This window comes from Scomber scombrus, chromosome 16 (genome assembly GCF_963691925.1).
Source record: "Scomber scombrus chromosome 16, fScoSco1.1, whole genome shotgun sequence".
In the NCBI taxonomy this organism is placed as follows: domain Eukaryota; kingdom Metazoa; phylum Chordata; class Actinopteri; order Scombriformes; family Scombridae; genus Scomber; species Scomber scombrus.
Window position 1 is genome coordinate 27,600,925 of NC_084985.1, and position 22,653 is coordinate 27,623,577.

The 22,653-nt window shown below is 38.2% G+C and overlaps 2 protein-coding genes across 2 annotated transcripts in view; both read right to left on the reverse strand.

Annotated features, from left to right (window-relative positions):
• Window positions 1-467: 467 nt before the first annotated feature.
• On the reverse strand, window positions 468-18,709 carry si:dkey-240h12.4 (death-associated protein kinase 2). The gene is made up of 11 exons (XM_062435336.1): window positions 18,636-18,709; window positions 16,305-16,526; window positions 15,262-15,400; window positions 15,032-15,161; window positions 9,505-9,553; window positions 9,215-9,241; window positions 8,431-8,583; window positions 5,226-5,271; window positions 5,019-5,108; window positions 4,621-4,707; window positions 468-604 (listed from the first exon to the last, which is right to left on the reverse strand). Exons 1-11 carry the CDS (start codon window positions 18,695-18,697, stop codon window positions 524-526), a joined length of 1,086 nt encoding a protein of 361 aa, XP_062291320.1. The 5' UTR covers window positions 18,698-18,709; the 3' UTR covers window positions 468-523.
• Window positions 18,710-18,769: 60 nt separating this feature from the next.
• LOC133995970 (death-associated protein kinase 3-like) overlaps window positions 18,770-22,653 on the reverse strand; it is a 34,306-nt gene continuing 30,422 nt past the window's right edge. The window contains exon 6 of the mRNA XM_062435477.1: window positions 18,770-18,801. Coding sequence (XP_062291461.1) covers window positions 18,770-18,801 — 32 coding nt within the window. The remainder of the gene's footprint in view (window positions 18,802-22,653) is intronic.

Sequence of the window (22,653 nt, forward strand, 5' to 3'; positions counted from 1 at the left end):
ATAATATATATATATATATCTATATATATATATAGATATATATATATTTATTTGCATTTGGCAGTGGATTTAAATGAGAACATTATCATCAATGTAAAACTCATGGAAGACTTGGACAGGAAAAATAGTTCTACCCAAACCTTTTCTATGCACCTTGTATTATCAAAAAGTTTACCCAAAACTGGACCAATCAAAATACATTCCACCCTTCAACACAAGCTTCATAAAAAGCATACATCCGCAGTGACAATGAGCTGACCTTTAAAAGAGAGCAGCACCAGTTTATCATCTGAAGGTCTTTCAGACGAGGCTGTGCTTGTTTTCACACTCCTTCACAGAGTTCTTCTGAGACAGTTTGTGACACTTTACAATATTCATAGTCGTCCACTTCACTTGAACAATATAACAGATAATATTTCCCTATGAGTGACACCCCCCCCCCCCACCCCCATCCTCTCCACCCCCTTTGGACCGGTCTGCTGTGCTGAGCATCTTGCACTCTGCCGCCCCCCTCTGGTCACATCTATGAACTGCTACTGAGTCTCCTCCGAAGCAGTGAGGCAGGCTTGCTTTCTGTGTCCTCTGAATCGCTTTCACATTGTCTCTGCAGAAAAGGATCATTACAGTTAGATTTTAGGATGAACACTTTTAGAACACATATATTTTTCACAACTGTATCATTTTAAGCTTACAGTGTGGATTTGAATGACATCATACAGTATCAACTCAATTGATCAGACATGTTCATTACTTTAAACCTGCATCAAATGATTGTTCTAGCACTAGTGAATATAACATGACATATCATCAGCTTTTATGTTGATCAGTTGCTTATTTCAACATCCAACAGTCAAGGAGTAACATTATCTTTCATTTACAGTTGTGTTTCTGTCCACCTGCTAAATGTAAGACCAGTGTTCATTCTCTTTTAGCTCTGTTTGTACTCTCTTAACATTAAATAGGTAATCTATGTTTTAGTTTGTGCTTGTTACAAAAATGTGCTACATGTTTAAATAAAAATCAATGTTACAAAGGTCAGAACCTCTTTTTAATTTTAATAATAATATATACAATAAGGGCTGGGTATTGTTTTAAATATTACTATACTATATGATTGGCTGTGAGCAAGTATATAGAAATATTCATATTTTCTAGCTCTGGGTGCAAAAAGGATCGATTGCAGGTATCGTTGGATGCGAGACGTTTTGATACTACTTGGTATCAATTTATTTTGGTCGTACCTTAAAAGGTATTGAGTACTGATACCCAGCCCTATATACAATGGTCATTTTTTAAACAATAGTGAATTAACAACATTGTGTTAATCTGAATAGTTTTTTTGGATGTTGGCTTAATACATTATTAGACTGATATAGTATATGGTAAACATCTAGTAATGATATGAGGAGTGTATACTGTACACCAGGGGTTCCCAATACATCCATCACTATTGACAAGTTGATTGTAAAGGTCATACTGGTAGATCTCATGCCATTTAAAACTAAACATCTTTTAATGATGTTTTTCAGATTTTTCATCCGTCCTTCCTCTGGCAGCCAGTTTGATGCTGTTGAGAACTTTCTTACATCCGGTTACCATAACAACTAACTTATTAAGGTCTCTTAGAGTTTAGCACGATACAGAGCTGCGGAGAGAAACACAGCTACAGAGGACTGTTGGCTACACACACACACACACACACACACACACACACACACACACACACACACACACACACACACACACACACACACACACACACACACACACACACACACACACACACACACACACACACACACACACACGAAATGAAAACTGATATCCAAACGCATCTCTTTCCATCTCCATCTCCATCCATATTCCATATATCCATATTCTCTGGTAGCAACTACAACCCACTAACAGTGAAGTGCTGCTGAGTACTCGTCCAAAGTTTTTTGATTGGATGAACTTTTGTGAACACCCCTGAGAGCAGGATGAGTCATCAAATATTTGAAACCATTTTACAGGAAGAGAAAAGACAGCGATATGAATGTAAAAACACGTTGATACTGATTGTTTGACGTATATTTAACAAGAGAAATATACAATTAACACAGAGACGCAAGATTAAAACTGTATGTATTTTTCTTCTCATGGAGCCTTTAAACATAACAAGTCTTTTCAAGTTGGACAAATGGTGAGAGGCCTTTGGTTGAAGCAGCAGACTCTTTGTTTCTGGATTTGAAAACCAAGCTTGAAATAGTATCTGCTATCAAAGACATTCAAGTTATCCAGAAGCCAAGTTACACACACTGTGAAGTGATGACTGATGATGTGATGCAGCGACTGTGATAGTGACTGTGAGTGTTTCTCACTGCAGCTCGACCAGGTGACAGACTTCAATCACCACTGATGGTGGGTCTGTGACAGGGTTATTATAGTTTCGAAATTTTCATTAGTTTTTATTTTTATTTAGTTTTTCAGTTAGTTTTTTAAAAATTTCGGTTTAGTTTTTTGTTAGTTTAACAAATGATTAAGTCATTTTAGTTTAGTTTTTCAGGTATTTATAAGTAGAAGCTTAAGCTTGATTATCTGAAAAGGATGATAAGGATAAAATAATGCTGACACTGAGGTAAGGTTTGCTGTGTTTCTGACTGTGAGCTTACGTTAAATGTCTCCTGCTTCTCTGTGAGAACTTTGAAGGTGGACTTTCACATTACTGGGATTTTTCCCTTTTAGCTGAATCCCACAAATGTTCCCATCACTCTTCACCACCACATTTTTTAATCTATTACGGGGCCTGAGTCTAAATATTCCCATATTGGGCTGTGACGTTTTCTGCCTCGAACTTCTTCTTCTTTGTAGAAAATCAGAAACTACGTGTCAAGCATCTTCTTCTTGTGCGTTATGCGGCAGCCGCTCTGCTGCCACCTACTGGAAGCAGCCCGGTATCTCAAGAAGTCAAACTGAAAAGGACACAGTAAAAATCAAAGCTGCAAATAGTTAAGTTTTAGTTAGTTTTGCATGGTTCATTTTAATTTTGTTCATTTTAATTTGAGTTCATTTTTTTAATTTGTATTTCAGTTAGCTGAATTATTTTTTCACTGCTAGTTTTAGTTTTAGTCTTAGTGTTCGTTACTATAATAACCCTGGTCTGTGATGGGGGGCATTAAAATGGATTCATTGCCAAATGCAAAGCGGAGGATGCATTTCCCAACTTCCTTCCTTTCCCACTATCACCCTTCATGACATCTACGATGACACATGCAGGAAGAAAGCCTTCTGCATTGTGAGGACCTGTCACCATCCAGCTCATGGACTGTTTGACTTTCTGTCTTCTGGCAAGAGATATGGCTCCATTAAAGCAAACACAGCCAGAATGTGTAACAGTTTCCTCCCACAGGCCATAAGAATTATAAATATGAATTAATCACTCTTAAATCATTTTGTAACATTTTTAGCTTGCACTGATTGCACATATATATGTGGAATGACAATAAATAAACTTGAACTATCACTGCATAACACACCAACAAGCACTGTGTGTGAAAATGCTGAACATGAATGAGGTCACGGGTGTGTCAAAGAGAATTGCCAAACACAACAGTTTCGTGTGATTCTGGAGACTGACTCCACCCACACTGACAGGCGGCTGTGTAAGGGCAAATTCTTTCAGAGGTTTCAACAGCTTCAGGGGATAAGAGAGTTGCTTCTTGGAACTAAACATGCACAATACAAAGAACTTGATGTCAGTCAGTGGCATTCTGAACAGATCTGACCAACATGTTGGAAGGAGATTAGTTTAGAGTTGCGGGGAAAAGACAAAGCTTTCAAACTACATCTGCTGTCCTCAAAGCTGCAGCACCACGATTTGGGAAACTTCTAAAACATCAGATATAAACTGGAGAAGCAAGGAGAAGAACACATGCAATGTGACTGTTTGCACAAGACAGAACAGATTGAAAATGTCCAGTCACACTTTACTCGAGCCGATCCTCATGTGTTTTCCATTTGGAGAAGACACTCCCTGTACACACTTCCATGCCTAAAAAATCACAACACTATTTAACTGGTCTGCACTGGAGGATGAGATCTTATCATTTGAACTGTATCCAAACATGAAAAATATCCAAACATGAGTAAATTGACTCATTTAAGAGAGTCGGCCTATACCCACATGATTATTAATCATAAATACTGTTCCACCATGACTGATGATTATCTGGAGGCCTGTTTGAGACTTGCTGCCAACAGCTACTGTCTGCATTATGAATCCCAGGCTGGCTACATCCAGTGCAATTCATCAGAATAAGGTAGGGACCCTAAATCTACTGAAATATATTGTGCTATCGAGAGTCCGTGCAGGAATGCAAGGTCCATTTTCTGCAAGTTTTTTTTTTTTTTTTTTTTTGGTAGATGATGTTGAGGTGCTACTCCTGCATGTGGAATTACAATCTAAGACTCCTATAATGAATACAGTGTAGTAAACTGTATTAAATGTTGACACAGTGTAGAGAGCAGACATTAATAACTGGCTCACTTTCATTATTAAAGTGCGTTTCTTACTTTCATTTATTTTTTTTTGAACTCATGTTGTGTTAATCTTTACTATGCTGTGTGCTGAGTTGGTCTCACCTGTAGTGAATCTGGATCTGAGCTGGCTTTACACAGCAGCTGCAAATGGACCAGCCGGTTACACACCCACACCATGTTATAGGACATCTAGAGGTGAGCAGGGGGGTGAAGAAAGACTCTGTTATAGTGTTCAGTAAAGCTTCAAGTCACTAGTGCAACCAACTGAGAAAATACTTTACTGTTTTTAAAGGACAGGTTCACCATTTTTAAAGTGTGGGTAAAAACAACAGTTAGGTGAAGAGGTTTTCCTCTCTGTAATCATTCCTCCTTTTCATACTGACTATTAAAAGATCTCCTTCACATGTGCTTTCAATTGAATGATGGTGAAAATTTCTATATTTGATGCTTTTATTATTTACTTATTAAAATGTTAGTTTGGTATAAACATCCAGACTCACCTTCCATTTCCTTCGAGCGTTGAACTTCTTAAAGTTCTTCATATTAATTGAGGATCGATTCCTATTGGCCTCCTGTTTGCGTGTGATGGGCTGAAACAGATGATGACATTTGATGACTCATTAAAAACAACACACAGCAACATTTAGCAGCATGACGTATGAACGAGTGAAACGGGAGCCTTAAAATAGTTAAAAGATTGTATTAACCTTGATCCATGGATGAAGCAGACAATCCTCCGCTGCCATTCTCTCACTGCAACACAGAGCAGAACAGTTAGGTTATAACTAACAAGTCACAGTGACATTCTGATGCAAGTATGTGTGCATGTGCTCATGAAAAAGAAGAACTACTGTCTTGTGGTTGTATGCCTAAACCACGTGTGCCACCAACCAGTGAAGTTGCAGTTTACATGTCCGTCCAGACTGATACTTGTAGTGGAGACCTTTGAGGAATTTAATAAAAAGTAAAAAGTGTATTTTCCTTGTATGCTTAGACAATAAAGCTGATTCTGATAGACAGAAAGTTGTTGCCATGAAAGTAGACAATGCTTCAGACATGGATGTTGCTGCAAAGAAGCTAAAAATGACTATGATGACATAATGAAGTTGACCCTTGACCTTTTAGATATAGAATGCCATCACTTCATCATTTTATTCCATTAGACATGTGTGGATCTTTAGCATCAGGCTGTTAAATTCCCAGTAATCCCCCCCCCCCCCCCCCACCCACACACACACTATCACATTGGACTGTTCCATGAACTGTACAAGTTTAAAATCTACTGCTTTGCAATGTATTATTTCCCCTAGTTATTTTACTTCCCCTGTTTTATTATTTTTAATATACAGCACTTGTTGAAGTTTTTGAACTGTTTTTGAGCAATTGCAAGAGAATCTCGTTCTGATGTGCACTGTATGGTGTATAGTCTGAATGACAAATACAGTCTATCTATCTATCTATCTATCTATCTATAAACATGTTTTGTGAGGTCACAGTGACCTTTGACCTTTGAGCACCAACTTCTAATCAGTTCATCCTTGAGTGCAAAAGGTCATTTGTGCTCATTTTGAAGAAATTCCCTTAAGGTGTTCCTGAGATATCACATTCATGAGAATGGGACAGATAGAGGAATGGACAGCCAAACAGAATGCCTCTGGCCACAGCTGTCTCTGGCACAGTGGCATAAAAACCCATGAGAATAATATACATACATAATGCGTCTGGCTATCATGACATGAAAGCAAACAATGGATCAGTAGCTACACTGATATCAGATCAGCCATGTGTTGTAGCAAGATCTCTCTCATTTTCTGTCTCAAAATGGGCCTCATGCACAAATGTTTTCTTATTTTTCTCTTATAATTGTTCTTGCACAAAGCTATTAGAGGAAAATAAGAAAACCCTACATGGGATTTAACAAAGCATGAAGGAAACCCTACAGTGGTGATGACACTCAAGAAAAACACAAAAAACCCTCTCTAGAGTCAGTGTCTAGTTTGTCCGTTCTGGGCTACTGTAGAAACATGGCGGTGCAACTGGAATTCTACACATCGGTCCTTTAAATAATCAAATTACTCAATTGATGGATCAACAGCTATTCAACAGCAGTAGAACAGCAGCTTAATTCAAACCCAAGCTTACTTGTCTTGTTCAGACATGAGGGGGAAAGAACAGCATTCTCTTCAGGTTAGATATGAGCTAGCTGTCTGTGCTTAGAGAGAAATATTCTGAATTCTTCATTCTGAATATGAGCTTAAGACAACAGTTCAGAGTTCCAAACTACTGGAAAATCCAATATATGGTCACAGAACACTTTTCAGATGGTGTTCACTAGCATGTGCAATACTTCAGTTGTTGGCTGTATGTGGAACGTGCAATATCCTGCAACAGTGTGCAATACTGGTGCAATATTATTTTAACTGTAGTGGTTTGTATCACTGTCATTGGTCTTATTGTGTTTTCCTGTCTGAATGATGTAAGGTAGGTATTATGGCCCAACCGGTATACGAGTTTTTGGGTCCATAACAATATTAGGGGGTGAAAAAAATTCTGATATTGATAAATCGGCAGATATATCGTTTATATACAGAATATTAACGCACACTTTTTTTGCAATGATCCCTTAAATGTGGTTATCAAATATTTGAGATAAAGTTATGGAATGATGTTATGGAAGCCGTGATATTTTACAGTTCAACAAATAACTTGTTTGTATAAAATGAGGTCAGAGCAAACTTTACTGGGAATTCAATCATTATAAACTATAAATAAATAACACATAGATTAAAAAAACATCTATGTATATTTTAAACATGAATTAAGACTCACCATATAACTTTAAAAGAAAAATATATATATGTACTGTATATATATTGGTGCATATTGGACAATGACGGCCGATAATATTGACTGACTGATATATCAGTCGGGTTTTAGTAGATATGTATGTATGCAAGTATGTTTGGGAGATAAATGTTGTGATGTGATGCAGGAACTAATAATAACTTCCCTAAGTGGACAATAAAATAAATATTGTTTTAATGAAAGAAATGCGTCCAATTTCACTTAGCAGGTACATCAAGGTGCTATCACTGTCACAGTCACACTTAAGTCAAGTCAATTTTATTTATATAATGCCAAATCACCATAGAAGTTACCTGAGGGCACTTTGCACATCGAGCAGGTCTAGACTGTACTATTCAATTCAGTTACTCCAACAATTTTGCTATGAGGCATTTCATTATTCCTAATAAGCTGATACATATTATGTTCAACTACTCATGACAATTATTGTTGTGAGTAAGCCTGCCAAGCCTTAACAAGCAGTTTAACAATCACTGACATCATCTCAGTCAGTGTCCATGCACAGCAGAGGCAGAACAAGCTATTTTTATACTTCCTTGGTGTTGTTATGCAGCATTTATAGTTGCTACCTTGTGTTAGTTTTATAAATGTGCTACAGCTGTGGTATCTCTTTATTACATAGAGTGTTATATTTTATTTAGATTGAAAGAGCTACAGTAAATAGCTTCATTACTTTGAAAGAAGAAAGTTCAGTTATTCATATATATATATATATAGTTATTTTCTTTTTTGTAAACCACACACACACACACACACACACACACACACACACACACACACACACACACACACACACACACACACACACACACACACACACACACACACACACACACACACACACACACACACACACACACACACACACACACACACACACACACACACACACACTTATTCAACACTGTCTCCAATAAACTCTCTGAACTGTGGATATTCTGTGGTGTCCTGATTCTTTAACTGAAATTATCTCCACATCTGCCAACTCACACCACTTAACCTTCCAAAGACCAGGCCTTTATTACAACTGGACCTTTTATTACATACCTGGGATCCTTCACCAACAGTTTCTCAATGAAATCTTTGGCCATGGAGCTGGTCTCACTGAAATTCTGAGCTTCGAACTCATACTTCAGGGCGATGATGTTCATCAGAGTCTCTTGATCAGTGTCACCCTGGAATGGTGACAAACCGCTCAATCTGAGGAGAGTTCACAGTAAGCATGAGACTACAGTATGTCCACATCTCAACTCATGCATACAGATCATTCTTAGTGTGAGTCCACCATAGTCTCCCATCAATCCATAAAATTAACCTTATATCTGTTTCAAATAGTACCAAATAGTGTCCATACAAGCCTTCTGATCATTGATCAATGTATGGCACGACACATTGAGAGTCTACTGTACTCACATGTGGGGTTTGGTACCAATCCAAGTACCCTTAAAGTGATACTGATACCAACTGAGTACTTCATTTGATACCCATCATGTAAGTAGAAGCATTAAATTACATTAAATGCCACCACTCCTCCAAATCTAAATGATTTGATTTTTACATAAATGATTTTGAAAGTCTTCAAATTATTAAGACTTTCAGACAATCACATCTCTCATTAAATCAAATAACACTTGTGTTGATTGGCTGTGAGCAAGTCCATACAAATAGTCCTATTTTCTAGCTCTGGGTGCAAAAAGGATCCATTACAGGTATCTTTTGGACGGGAGACTTTTCCATACTACTTGGTATTGATTTATTTCAGTTGATATCTTTAAGGTATCGAATACTGATACCCAGCCCTACTCACATGCCACAAATACTTCCAACTTACAGTATGTAGGTAATTACTCCGATGCTCCTGGGGGGAAAAGAAACACAAAGACGTGTTGTGGTTTAAGCTTTTTCACAACTGTATGACAAACATAAGAGACTCACAACAGGCCCTAACATGCCGCTACCAGAAGAATGTACTCCTCCATATGTGGAGAGAGAGCAGTGAAGACATCAGCGAGACATGCTTTGGAAATCTGTGTTTGCAATGATGAATTATAAGTATCGGTTGTAAATATGAAAATGTGCAATCCACTGCAGTTAATACACAGTCAGAAAAAGAATGCTCACCACATATCTGCTGCTGTGCTCAGAGGTTCACTGTTGATCACCTCAGGGGCTGTGAGAGAGAGAGAGAGAGAGAGAGATGACTCAGTCTGATCTGACACACACAACCTCATAGGAGTGTACCTTACTCTTTCGAGGACAACAACATGCATATTTTGTGGAGGAGGCAATCTATGTTTAAGTACAGACACCATCCCTCTGCAGAAGAGGAGGTCTACAACACCACTACATACATTCCACCTACACTGCTGTCCTTCCATCCCTTGCCAGGAGACTTAACACTTGGCCTCAGGTGACTCCACCTGGGACTCACCACCAGTCTGGAAGTGTCAGACCAGAGGAGTTGGAAGGAGATTGTGCATAGTTTGGATTAATGCACTGTTTAGTGTTACGCTGGTTAAAATAGATTTTGGAACAGAATAGTTGACTTTGACACAGGACTACAGACTAAGCTTGGTAATGGTAGGTCGATTGGGGGTAGATGGTAAGATTGTTGGCCGACAGCATTTATAGGTCCAGTAGTGATACTCTTATGCCACTTTTTATTAGGAGGTAGGAGGTAGATGTGGATAGCATGGAGTCGGGCGAGTGATAGAGGATACGAATTGGAACAGGAAGGAAAGGGTGACAGGTGTCAGGAGGCTAGTGTGTGGACAGCTTGGAAGGGACAGAGAGTTAAGGGAAGGGAGGGTGAAGGTATATGATCTAATACAGGTTCCTTTAATGTTGTGGTGAGGTTTGAGGGAGAAGGTGGTGTAAAAAAAAATTGCCCCCTCTAAAACTCACCAAAATAATCAGAGCACAAGTGTGTGAGGTTAAGTTTGTAAGAGTGCTAGGAGTATTGTCCCCTAGCGCTTTGTAATTGGGTGTAGTCCCAATTAGAAAAGAGAAGAGCAGAGAACCAATAGATGCAAAAGAAAAGGAGACAGAAATGTTGCTGGTTGAATTTGAAGCCAAAGATATTCCTGACAAACTTTTCTTTGGATTTCTCAGATATAATGTGAGAGAGTTTGTTTATAATGTGAGGGTGTTTCAAGGGCCAGGAGTTTGGGCTCAGGGCTATGGTATGCAAGGGTAAGAGAAGATGTGATGGGTGTGGTGGGGATCAAGAGCATGGGATGCGTGGAGCATGTTGCAACTGTAGAGAACGCAGTGTTGCGTACTGGGGGATGTGAAGCAATGAAGCCAGAGGCTGCAGTACAGTAGATAAGAGCAAAAGAGAAAGTGACAAAGTTTGGTACAAGAGTCTGAGAAGAAGAAGCTGGTAGAACAAAGGAGACTTGTGATGGTCATAACAGGGCTGATAAATGTGACTGCAGAAGTCAAGTTGAAAACAGAAGAATTCAAATTATAGTCAAGGCAGCAATCCACCAGTTGATTGCTGATGGGCAGTAGTTCAAACAGTTAATCTACAGTCAGAAGGAATCATGGTTAAAACCACAGCTAGATTTCATTATGAAACAGACTGTACTGTGTGCTTACTGAAGTGTGGGCAGAAGGGAAGAACTTGGTTGTTATTAATTTTTACAATCCTTGCAGAAAATTAGAGCTTAGTGGACTTGAGGAAGTAGAGGGAATAAATAGAGGATGCACTGTGTGGAACTGATTACAATGGTCAAACAGTGGAGAGTTGATGGACAGGAAACAACTTGTTAATATTAATGACGGCAGAAACACAAGGATAGATGTGAGCAGAGGCAAAGAGCCTGTGCTTCATCTGACATCAGTAAACAGTACATTAACACCATTGTGTGTGACTGGCATGTACATCAGAATACATCACTATCCATTATACAGTAAAAGAGTGTCGTGGAAACACTTAACACAAAGATGAAATAATTTAAAAAAAAAAAAAAAAAAAAAAAAAGTGACATCAGCTCATCTCAACAAGCAAAGAACAAACCAAACCTATTATAGTCTCTGAAGGAACAAAGAAATAATCTATGATTGGTCAAACATGTCAACCTAAATGAATACAGCCAATGGCAAATAGCCACAAAGAAATACATTTGTGTATATGCATACTTATTACCCAAAAGTCATGTCACACATTGATTAAACAGGCAGTTAAGAGGATGAACAAAGCAGCTAAACTGGTCAAAAGATCCCCTAAGTTTCAGCATCTGGTTAGGGAACACTACTCAGATACAAGTCTGGGGAATGATAATGATGAAGACAATGAGAGGAGGTATGAGTCAGTGGAATTACCCTGTTCTGAAAACTAGAAGTGAGATGTCATTAACCAATAAAGAAAAGACTGAGTTTATTGTAAATACTTTTGTACTTTTTTGAATGAGCGCACCAGTCAAACACAGAATATGTTACATAATGGTTAAACATCTAAGTGAAAGGGGATTGACTAAATTGTTGATGCTATTTAACAAAGTTTGGAAGGAAAGGCCTGAGCTGGACGGAAGAAATTATAATTCCGATCAGAAACTCTGGGAAAGATCCTGGTAAGCCAGAAAACTTCAGCCCCATTGCTCTAATGTATCACGTATATAAGTTAATGGAATGGATGGTTAATGAGAGGCTCGTGCACTTTTTAGAAAAGAAGGATTTGATGGCTGTCTACCAAAGAGAGGCAGGAATGGACCTGGTTCTTTGTTAAGAGGATGAGGTCAGAAAAGTTAAAGTTAATAAAGAGCTTCATCGAATGGGAATTAAGAGAATCACCTTTACTTGGATTATGGATTTTCTAAGTGGAAGGACTATTCAGGTTCAGATAGAGTATACAGAGTATATGAAAAAACATAGTATAGAAGGGTAGTGTTATAAGTCCAATTTAGGAAATATACCCTGAGGCATGGGGAGGTCTCTACTTGCAGGTGATGAGGCTTTGTGGAAGAGAGGTGGGAATCTTGAACATATAAGGGATACATTGAAGGAAACTGTGAAAGGTGGAAAAATGGGGAATGGAATGAGGTTTTTAAATTCTATGTGTAAAAAACTACTAAGTTATGTTCTTCACAAGTAAGAAAATCAGGGATGTAATGAATCTGAAACTATATTTAAATAATCAAGATAAAGCAGGAAGCTTTTGTTTCTTGGGAGTACATATGAACCCCAGATTAACATGGAGGGAGCATATAAGAAGTTTAATGAAAAAAAGTATGAAAGTCATTAATGTCATGGGGTGTCTTGCAGGGCTGGAATGAGAGGCTAATATATCATCATTAAAGCATTTATAAGAAGCATGATTATGGTCAAGAATAGACTGGTGAATGGTAGAGTGGTGTATGGCTCAGCAGTCGAGACTGTGTTGGCAGACCTGGATGTAATTTAGGCTCGGGCTCCGAAGGATTTGCCTAGGGGCAGTGAAAACGGTATCAGTGTGTGCTCTAAAAGTTGAGGCAGGAGAAATGCCACTGTAGATCTGTAGCAAGCAGATAGTGGCTAACTAATGTATTAATCTAAGAGGACATAAAGAGAATCATCCCACTAATAGAGTTTTGGAGTCTCGCTGGGAGATGGGAAAGGGACATCAAACAAGTTTTGGGTGGGTGGGTAAAGAGATAGAGATAGCAAGACACGCGAAAGTCCACGAAGCCACGAAATGATGTCCAGCTGTGCTGTGACTATAAGACCATACTGGATGTTGCAAATTGCTTGTGGAGGCAAACCAGCAGACCTAGTTCAGGAGCTTTACATATGGGTCAATGACAGGGTTTTTTGTGTCAATGCGGTTTAGTCAAATTTAAAGTGGTTAAAATGTGAAAATAAATGTATAAATAACTTGCACATATTAAACACCATATCAACTAGTTTGGCATGATCTTACATTATAATTTTTATATTAAATAAAGGTAATGGAATACAATTGTTATAAATATTACATTTACTCTGGTAACCATGGAGATCAGGAATATCTTTTTAAATGAAGTCATTATTAGTATAAGTCCACTTAAATACACTGTAGGTGATAAAATATGTAATATTTATCATTCTTTTGTGGTTACACCATTTGACATTTTCAGGAGCATTCGGTCTTACTTTTGGTAAAAAATGGTGTAAATGTCATTTCAAATGATATAAAACCAACAAAAATACTAAATGTACATTTTAACAAACATGATTCTGCTTTTAAAAGTATTTTTTAAGATTTTTTTGAATTGCTCATCTTGCCAACCCTCATTTGTCACTGACCCATATATAGAGATAGAAGGTACGGTGATTATGTATATTATGTTCAGCTTTTTACAGATGGGTCAAAGGATCCATTGCCAGAAGCAAAAAGAAGCAGCTGTGGTGATTCCCAGTTACCAAAGAGAACATCAGATTGAGTCCCTACATGGTTGAGCTAATCGCAATTCTTTTAGCATTGGAGAGGGTGGAAGAAGTGGGGGCAAACAACATTCTCCTCTATAGCGATTTGGTATCAGTTCTGTCAAGCATCAAAACAGGAGCAGGTAATAATCATCAAGATTTAATCTATGAATTGTTGTCTTATTTATGGTTAGCCAATCATTTAGGGATTCTGGGAAATGAAAAGTAAAGGAGGCGGCCGAGAGAGAATTAGTTGATATTAATGGTAAACTGTCTGAATCGGAGGGGGGAAAGCATAATGTGGAGGGGAAATCATTAAGCAGTGGCAACACTATTGGGATAGTGCAGGAAATGAAGACACTTACATGGAATACAGAATAAAGCAGGAGTGGAATGAAACAGTGGGAGTCACAGAACAAGCAAAGAACAAGTCAATGCTAGCAGGTTAAGGATTGGTCATAGCAATCTGAACAGCACACTATTCATTATTGGAAAACATTCTGCTGTGATCAATGTAGAGCGAGGGAGGCACGTTATGATTTAATGCAGGAAATATGAAGAGGAGAAAGAAGAGTGATGACAGGTCTACAGAGGCTGAGGAGATAGGAGAGAGGAGATGAGGATTAAGGATTTGATTGAATGTGTGGACACGGTGAATGGTAGGAGGTTGGTGTTTGGTTTCTATAGAGAAACTGGATTAATTAGGAGACTTTAATGACATTTGACTACAGTGACGCATAAACCCAGTAGGAGCCAGCAATGCAACTCAGAGGATGCCAACTGCTGTAAAACCCCAAAGAAGGAAAAGAAAACAGCCAGAACTGTGTCTTGGATGAGAGGCCAAACGTCTATACAATGAATTTCTTAGTGCAACTGAAATTAAATGGCATTTTTGTCTCCTATAGGACTTGTCCTCTGTTCTCCTTAGAGAAAAAGAAAAAAACAATAGAACGCAAAAGACACAAAAATGTATGTTTTTTTGCTTTTCTGATGTCACTCCTGACTTTTGCATTTATATGGTGGAATACTGTACAAAGATGGAGACTTTCTTTCTATGCAGTCAATCAAATCAGTGCATAACTTATAGTGTGGTGTTCTATCATAGGCAGAGCAGAAGGTCCCACTGAGCCTGATAGCATCCTGCTAAACGATACAAGAGCCGCATTCCCTGCTAATATAACTTATAAACATACTTATACTTACAAATGAAATACAGATGTTGAATGTATCTAAAAAAACAAGAGATTATGTGTGAAATCCTCACCGATGTATTGTGGGGTGCCGCTTGTGCTTCTGAATTCCTCCCCCTGATGAAATCGGTGGGCCAAGCCAAAGTCGATGAGTTTGATGTTGGGGTTTGGAGACAGTTTGTCTGATAACATGATGTTCTCTGGCTGAATAGAGAGTTCAGACTTTATTATGGTGGAAGCAATTAGTTTTCTGTAATTGAAGTTCACACTTCAGTTAGAAGAGATGAGGTTAGAGTACTGTTACCTTGAGGTCGAAGTGGGCAATGTTCTTGCTGTGCAGGAATCCCAATCCCTCCAGGATCTGCTTCATGAACTCAATGGCTTCACTCTCCAACAGGTTCTCCTTCTCGGCGATGAAGTCAAACAGCTCCCCTCCAGTGACACTGAAATGTCAAACAGAAGTGTGTGAGATGCTTCTCTTATTGTGTCAGCTGCCTGTACATGGACAAGGTAGCAAAACACACGTCAAGATAATACAACAGTAGTCAGGGATTTGTGGCACAGTGTTTAAACTAGCCCGACCGATATATCAGTCAACAGATATCATCAGCTGATATTGGCCTATCACAGATATATCGGTATCGGCGTATATGTTGTCCGATATGTACCAATATTTTTTTAAGTTACATAAGTTACATAGGGAGCATTTAATGTATATTTTATCATTTTTCGGCCCCAAAAATCCAGTATCAGTCAGGCCCTAGTTTAAACAGTGAGAACTCTGACCCTGTAGCATTTTGGCCCAGATGTTCATGTACAGATGTACACCCATGACACAGAAGTCAAAGCAGTGTGTATAGTGTGTGTTTATATCTTATTGAGCTACTGGAAATCATTTGTTTCTACATTCTGTGTGAAGCTTTTACGGAGCATCACCTAACTGTAATGCTTACTAATAGCCTGCGTATGAGGCGTTTAAGCAACAATGGCAAATTGTAGCATCTATTAATAGTCTGCATTAGAGGCGCTGTTCTCTCTAGGTATATAGTCATCGGGCACATTTTAAACAGGCACTGCACTAGTATTTGTTAAACGGGACATTATTGCCATAAATTTGTCAATTGTTACTTTCACTTCTGATGTGAGCTGTACTTTATAGAAAATAATGTTCTATTGAGTTATTAAACCTTTAAGTCGGGTACATAATCTTAGACTCTTTCACTAATGTTCAAAGCAGTTGCACCAGTTGGGGAGACTGAGGAGGGTCTTGCCTTTTTTTGTGACATTGGTCACATGAACCGGACTGACTGGACATTAACTGGCTTACAGTGCTCCTCGTCAACTCACATCTCCAGAATGAGTACCAACTCAGCTCGGCTCTCAAAAACATCTTTGAGAGCCACAATGTTTGGGTGTTGTACAGTCTGGAGGACCTCCACCTCCCGCTCCACGCTGCTCCTCTCCAGGCCCAGACGGCTGCACGAGTTCTTCCGGATTTTCAGGAACTTGCCCGCCCAAAACGTCCCAGTAGCCAACTCACGAACCTTTCGAACTTGACCAAAATGCCCACTGGATGGAGAGAGAGACAGTAAACACCAAGCTTGAGATACAGCATGAATGTGTTGTTTTGCTATTCAATTCAATTTTTTTTTTAAAAAGACTGTAGTGGATCTGAGCAGATCCACTACAGTCTTTTACACATCTTTACATCAGACATTCCCACAAATGCAACGGTGTTTCCAAGACGATATTTAAACAAAAGAAATAATGACACTAACATTTAAAAAAGGATCTTTGGGTGCATCACCAACACAACATAAATGACAATTCTGTCTTATATTTTCAGGTACAGCAGCCTTTAGGATCTGACATGCTACCTTTCAGCTTTAGTGTTTAACTGTGTTCACTTCACTATTGGTGAAAAGTCTTTCAAATTTGTCCATCGATTTTTGGTAAATGCTTTCACATGTGGGGTCCGAAATAGATTTATGCACAAACGTCATGCATGCACTATTTCCCCTATCTAAAACGGTTGAAGTGTTAACTTTTATAAATACATTTGTGAATGTGTGATGAGACCACAGTTTAAGTCTAAGGGCTCCATTTTAAGGATCTATAGCGCATGGCGTGAAGAGCGCGGCGCAAGTGCCTTTGGGGCGAGTCCAAATTCACTTTTGCTATTTTAACGGCGGAAAAATGGTCACTGTGCCAGGCGCATGGTCCGAAAGGGTCGGAAAGTCCCCTCATTAATCATAGGCGTGTTTTGGGCGTAACACACGGTAAACCAATCAGAGTGTCATCTCCCATTCCCTTTAATATCCAGGAGCGCTGTCACCTTGGCGGATTGTAAATTTGATGACGGCTTTACCAGGATTGGTCACATGACTACATTGACAGTTTCATTGATCATTACTGCCATTGACTGATTCTGATACATAGTGGCACGTCATTGTGACTTTTTGTCGTACATCATAATAGGAATTCACATTGTGGTCCTTTTATTTGTAATGTTTTGCATGTTTGTGTGCACAGTGTCTGTGTGCAGCACACCCGCCTATCTAGGAGCATATTGGACTCTTGATGATGCGCCCCTTAAATAACAGTGAAATATGCACCAGTGACTTTAGACCTGGATAAGTACATGAGTGTTTCTTAATGATTAATTCAGAATTCAAGTCACTTTTGTTTTATGAATAAATATAAAAAGCTGCTGTTGGTGCTTATATTCCTGTTCTACAGGTAGTTTTCCTGATCTGCCTTATTACAACAACAACCCTACTGTAATGGGTCAGTGACAAATAAGTGTTGGCAAGATGAGCAATTCAATCTAAAGAAATAGTTTTAAAAGCAGCATCAGGTTTGTTAAAATGTACATTTAATATTTTTGTTGGTTTTATATCATTTGAAATGACATTTGCACCATTTTTTTACCAAAAGTAAGACTGAATGCTCCTGAAAATGTCAAATGGTGTAACCACAAAAGAATGAAAAATATTACATATTTTATCCACTTACAGTGTATTTAAGTGTACGTATAAAAAATAATTACTTCATTTTGAAACAAATTTAAAAAAAATTTTTTGGAGTATTTCTACTTTTAAATGTTAAAGCATTTAGTCAATATTGAGCAGGACCTAAAGACAAACATCTCTTCTAAATAAGTTGTGACAAATGATGTAAAATTTGATACAAAACATACTGTTGTGTTGTAAAAGTGGATTATATTTATTACACATTTTAGTTCACATTTATTTTCCTGTATATAATTTTTATGCTTACACCAACTGGACACTGGGTTGCATCATGCCATTGACCCAAATATATCTTATCTTCTTATACTATATTATACTATTTTCACTATTTTTCACGTAGTTGGTATAAACACTACATATCATAATTTAAACACCCACATAATAAGTCTTGATGCATCTCCACTGAAGGTTTTTCCCATTAAAGTTTAATAACTATGTTTTATACCATACACCACATATGACCCACTAGGGGCTTGTTGGGATTTAAAAACACCATCAAACTAAAGCTGAAAATCAACATTTGACCTTTATAGTCATTTCATTTTTTTCATTTCAGATCCAATGTGCTGGTATACAGAAGAATAAATAAATAAATAGAAATAATAAAATCTGCAGTAGATATTAAAACAATCAGTCATATCTGTACCTTCCCAGAACATCTCCGATCTCATAGAAATCTTCCACGTTTTCAGGTTTGAATACTGCCATGTTGATAAGCTTCACTGTGATTCCTCCGGTCTTTATCCACTCCTGGCTATTTTGCAGTCGACTCAAAGTGGCTCATGATCCTCCAAACTCGACCCCAGCTAGACCTGAGTATGAGAGACACATGTCAGAAATGATGTATTACCACAGAACAGGGTGTACGAGTAACACATCAGACACGACATAATACCACAGAATAGGGTGTGTGTTAACAATAGAGAAGAATAAACACTATGTGCCCCTGACTTCATTGTCACTTGCTAGTCAACAGGAAAAGAGCAAGAAAACAAACCCACTGACCTGCCCAGAGTCTAACATTGGCCTAATTACATCACAGGTGTTACAACTATAAGCGTTCCAGCTGTGTTTTTCTCTCTCTCTTTCCCTGTGACACTGATCTAGTCCTTTATTTATTTATTAAACATTACACACATTTTAATACTCATTTTGAGTACAGACAGTTAACATTAACTTTTTAACTCACCTGCCAAGAGGACAAATAAATAATAAAACCACCAACCAAGCATATTTTTTACTGGCCAAAATAATAAACTGCCTTTTTGTGTCACTGATACTCGCTCTATTTAAATGTCACCACATTAAAGTTATTTAATTATAATAGCTAGTAGTACACTGCCAGCAAGTCACTGTTTAACACAGAGCTGAACTGAGTACTGATGTCCTGAACTGTCTGGAGCATTCCTACAGTTTCACAGCACTGTTTAGATGCATGTAACACACACACACACACACACCATGTTTCCATCACTTCAGGGGACATTACATTGACTTACATTCATTTACTGGACACTTATCCTAACCGTAACCATAACCACTACATGCCTAATCTTAACCCTTATCCTAAACTTAACATAACCCTAAACTTATATTAACTTTAAATCAAGTCATCACCCTAAAATAAATCATTTACCTTAAGGGGACTTGCTTTTTGTCCCCATAAGACAGGCGAGTCCCCATAACATAACTGTGTGAACAGATTTAAGTCCCCACAACATTAGGAATACCTAGTACACACACACACATACACACATACACACATACACACATACACACATACACACATACACACATACACACATACACACACACACACACACACACACACACACACACACACACACACACACACACACACACACACAATATAAAGATAAAACGTGGATCTAATTTAGTACAGATGTAGAACATGAAATATTAAAAGGTATGGTTTTACTCTTTTATAAATATATATATGGGTCAATGACATGATGCTACTTTTTTTGTGTCCATGTGGTTTAGTCAAATATAAAAGGGTTAAAACATGAAAATAAACATATGAATAACTTGCACACATTCTTTTTTTGTGGACCCAGCATCAAATTTCTGCTTTTAAACCATTTTGAGAGAATATATTAGAGGATTATGGCAAAAATGACCCATGTATAACCCGAGGGTTACATCAAGATACAGCTGATAAACTGTTTGTATCCACACTGTGAACTCTGTGGTGCTGTGTGGACTATTATTTACACCAACCATTCCCTCCAGGCGCTGTTTATTTTCATGTTATTTGGAGTGAAGATGTGGAAAGTTGTGATTTATTTATTTTTGTCACTATGAACCGTAACATTATGTGGACTGTGACTCATTCCTGCTGTGGGGCCTTTTGTTTGCTCTGGACTTGTGTCTGCTCAGTGTTCTGTTTTATATTAATACAGATATGATATCTACTGCTATCTGACTTTAAAACCACTGAGACCTTATATGATCTGAAGGTTACTCCTAACATTCTTCTGTTTACACCACCGAGAGTTACCTTAAGCCTCAGCTATTGTTGTGTTTCAGATAAATACAGCATTTTATTCACTTTACTTTAAATGTACTGGGGGTCTTATATAACTAGAAGTTTCAGGTGCATTCTTCTAAATGGAGCAAAGTCTCTAGGATGTTTTGGACTGTAGACACACAGGTATGGAGCTCCTGCATGGTTACACTTACTTGGATAAATATAGTTGAACTGAATTAGTGGAAGAGGCTTGCTGACACTCTTTTGTAGTTAATGTGCTATATATTTATCACACTGTCTGTTTTTTAAAGTAGTATTTTATTGGTCAGTCACTGTCACACATCCACACTGTACATAAATGTTGAGCTTTTTATTAGAAGTCTTTATGTGTGGTTCAGCCTGGTTCTATCAGCAGTATTTGAGGAGATTATCAGTTACAGAGGCTTCAATCATCACAGTAAACAGAGTGAAGCACCAGAGAGCTCAACAGGCTTATGTCACAATATCACGAGGTGAAAGCTGAAGAAGCAGATGAAGTGGAGGTGTAAGGAAAGAAGGGGCTCAGCACACTGTACAGAGTGGAACGCTCTTCCAGCTAAATTTGTAATTGTGATTTTGGGTTGAAATTGTGATTAGTCGTCACTTGAAATTGACAACTAATTTTAAAAAAATGACTGCGAGGCTGTAGCCAATCTGCTGCAGAAGTCAATGCAATGTACTTGATCTAATGTAGAGCTGAACCATTTTAGAAAAAGATCTAATAGTAATTATTTTTGACTGATATTGCAACTGTGATATGACTTGCAATATTACAGGAAATTATAATGTTTACGTTATTATTCTCATTCTTATTGAAAAACATATTGAAATGATTATGGTGTGATTTGTGCAGGTCAGGACATCTCTGCACCACAATATTTCATTTCAAACACTACTTAACAAATACTGTGCCTCCTGCAGTTTGAAAATGAAAGCAGTAATTTCACTACAATATCAATGAATTGTTCAATCTGTAACCCCAAGTGGAAATAATGAGTTGGTCTTAAATCTGTACCTCATATTAATATATAAGCATCCAATTTGGACAAATTCTTTTTTGACATATCAGTTTGTTGTCAGCCTTTCAGGTAAGACCAGATCTTCATAAGTCCACCACACTTACTCATATAGACTATTTATTGGTGGACAACAGCATTGTTTGTTCTGTAGCATCCTGCTTATACAGACCAGTTGTTATCTGACCGTGCAGCTGTCACAGAGGACGACACCACAAGGCCACAATGACAGTTTGATACTTTTTGCCAAAATGAATGAACTAAACATGTCATCGCTTCTATCTGACCGTGTCCCTTCACATTTCAAGGAGTAATCTCTGTACGCATGCAGACAGAAGTTAGTCAGTTACTGGCACACCACTTAAGACAAGCTCATCTCATCAAAATCCCTATAATTCATCAGCTGATCATGATGCAGATACTTTAGAATTAGATTTGAAAGCCATTCCATTACTCTAATCGATAAAGGTATACTATGCAGGATTTTCCTAAAATAAAATAATAAAATAAAAATAATTCCTCAATCATCACTTTTGACCCACAACAAGTGTGTAGCTCCCAGCCAATATGTGCTTGATTTTTCTCCTTTCTCACTCAGCCCGCCCCCCTGGCCCCTTTTTAGCAAGGTTTGGAACAATCGCCCATCGTTCCCCATTTTTGACTTTTTCGACACTACCGGCCCTGTCGTTTTTTTCAATTTTTGCCCGGTTTGGAAAATCCTTCACAATTTTCACACAAGGCCCCAACTCTGCTTGATCTTTCCCGTTTTTCACTTAGCCCGCCCCCCTGGCCCCTTTTAGCAAGTTTTGGGAAATTTCCAATTTTTGACTTTTTCTACACTACCGGCCCTGTCGTTTTTTTCAATTTTTGCCCACTTTGGAAAATCCTGCACAATTTTCACAAAACGCCCCAACTGTGCTTGATTTTGCTCCTTTCTCACTCAGCCCGCCCCCCTGTCCCCTTTTAGCAAGGTTTGGGACAATCGCCCACCCCTCCCCATTTTTGACTTTTTCGACACTACTTGCCCTGTCGTTTTTTTAAAATGTTTGCCCACTTTGGAAAATCCTTCACATTACACATCAACTATGCTTGATTTTGCTCCTTTTTCACTCAGCCCA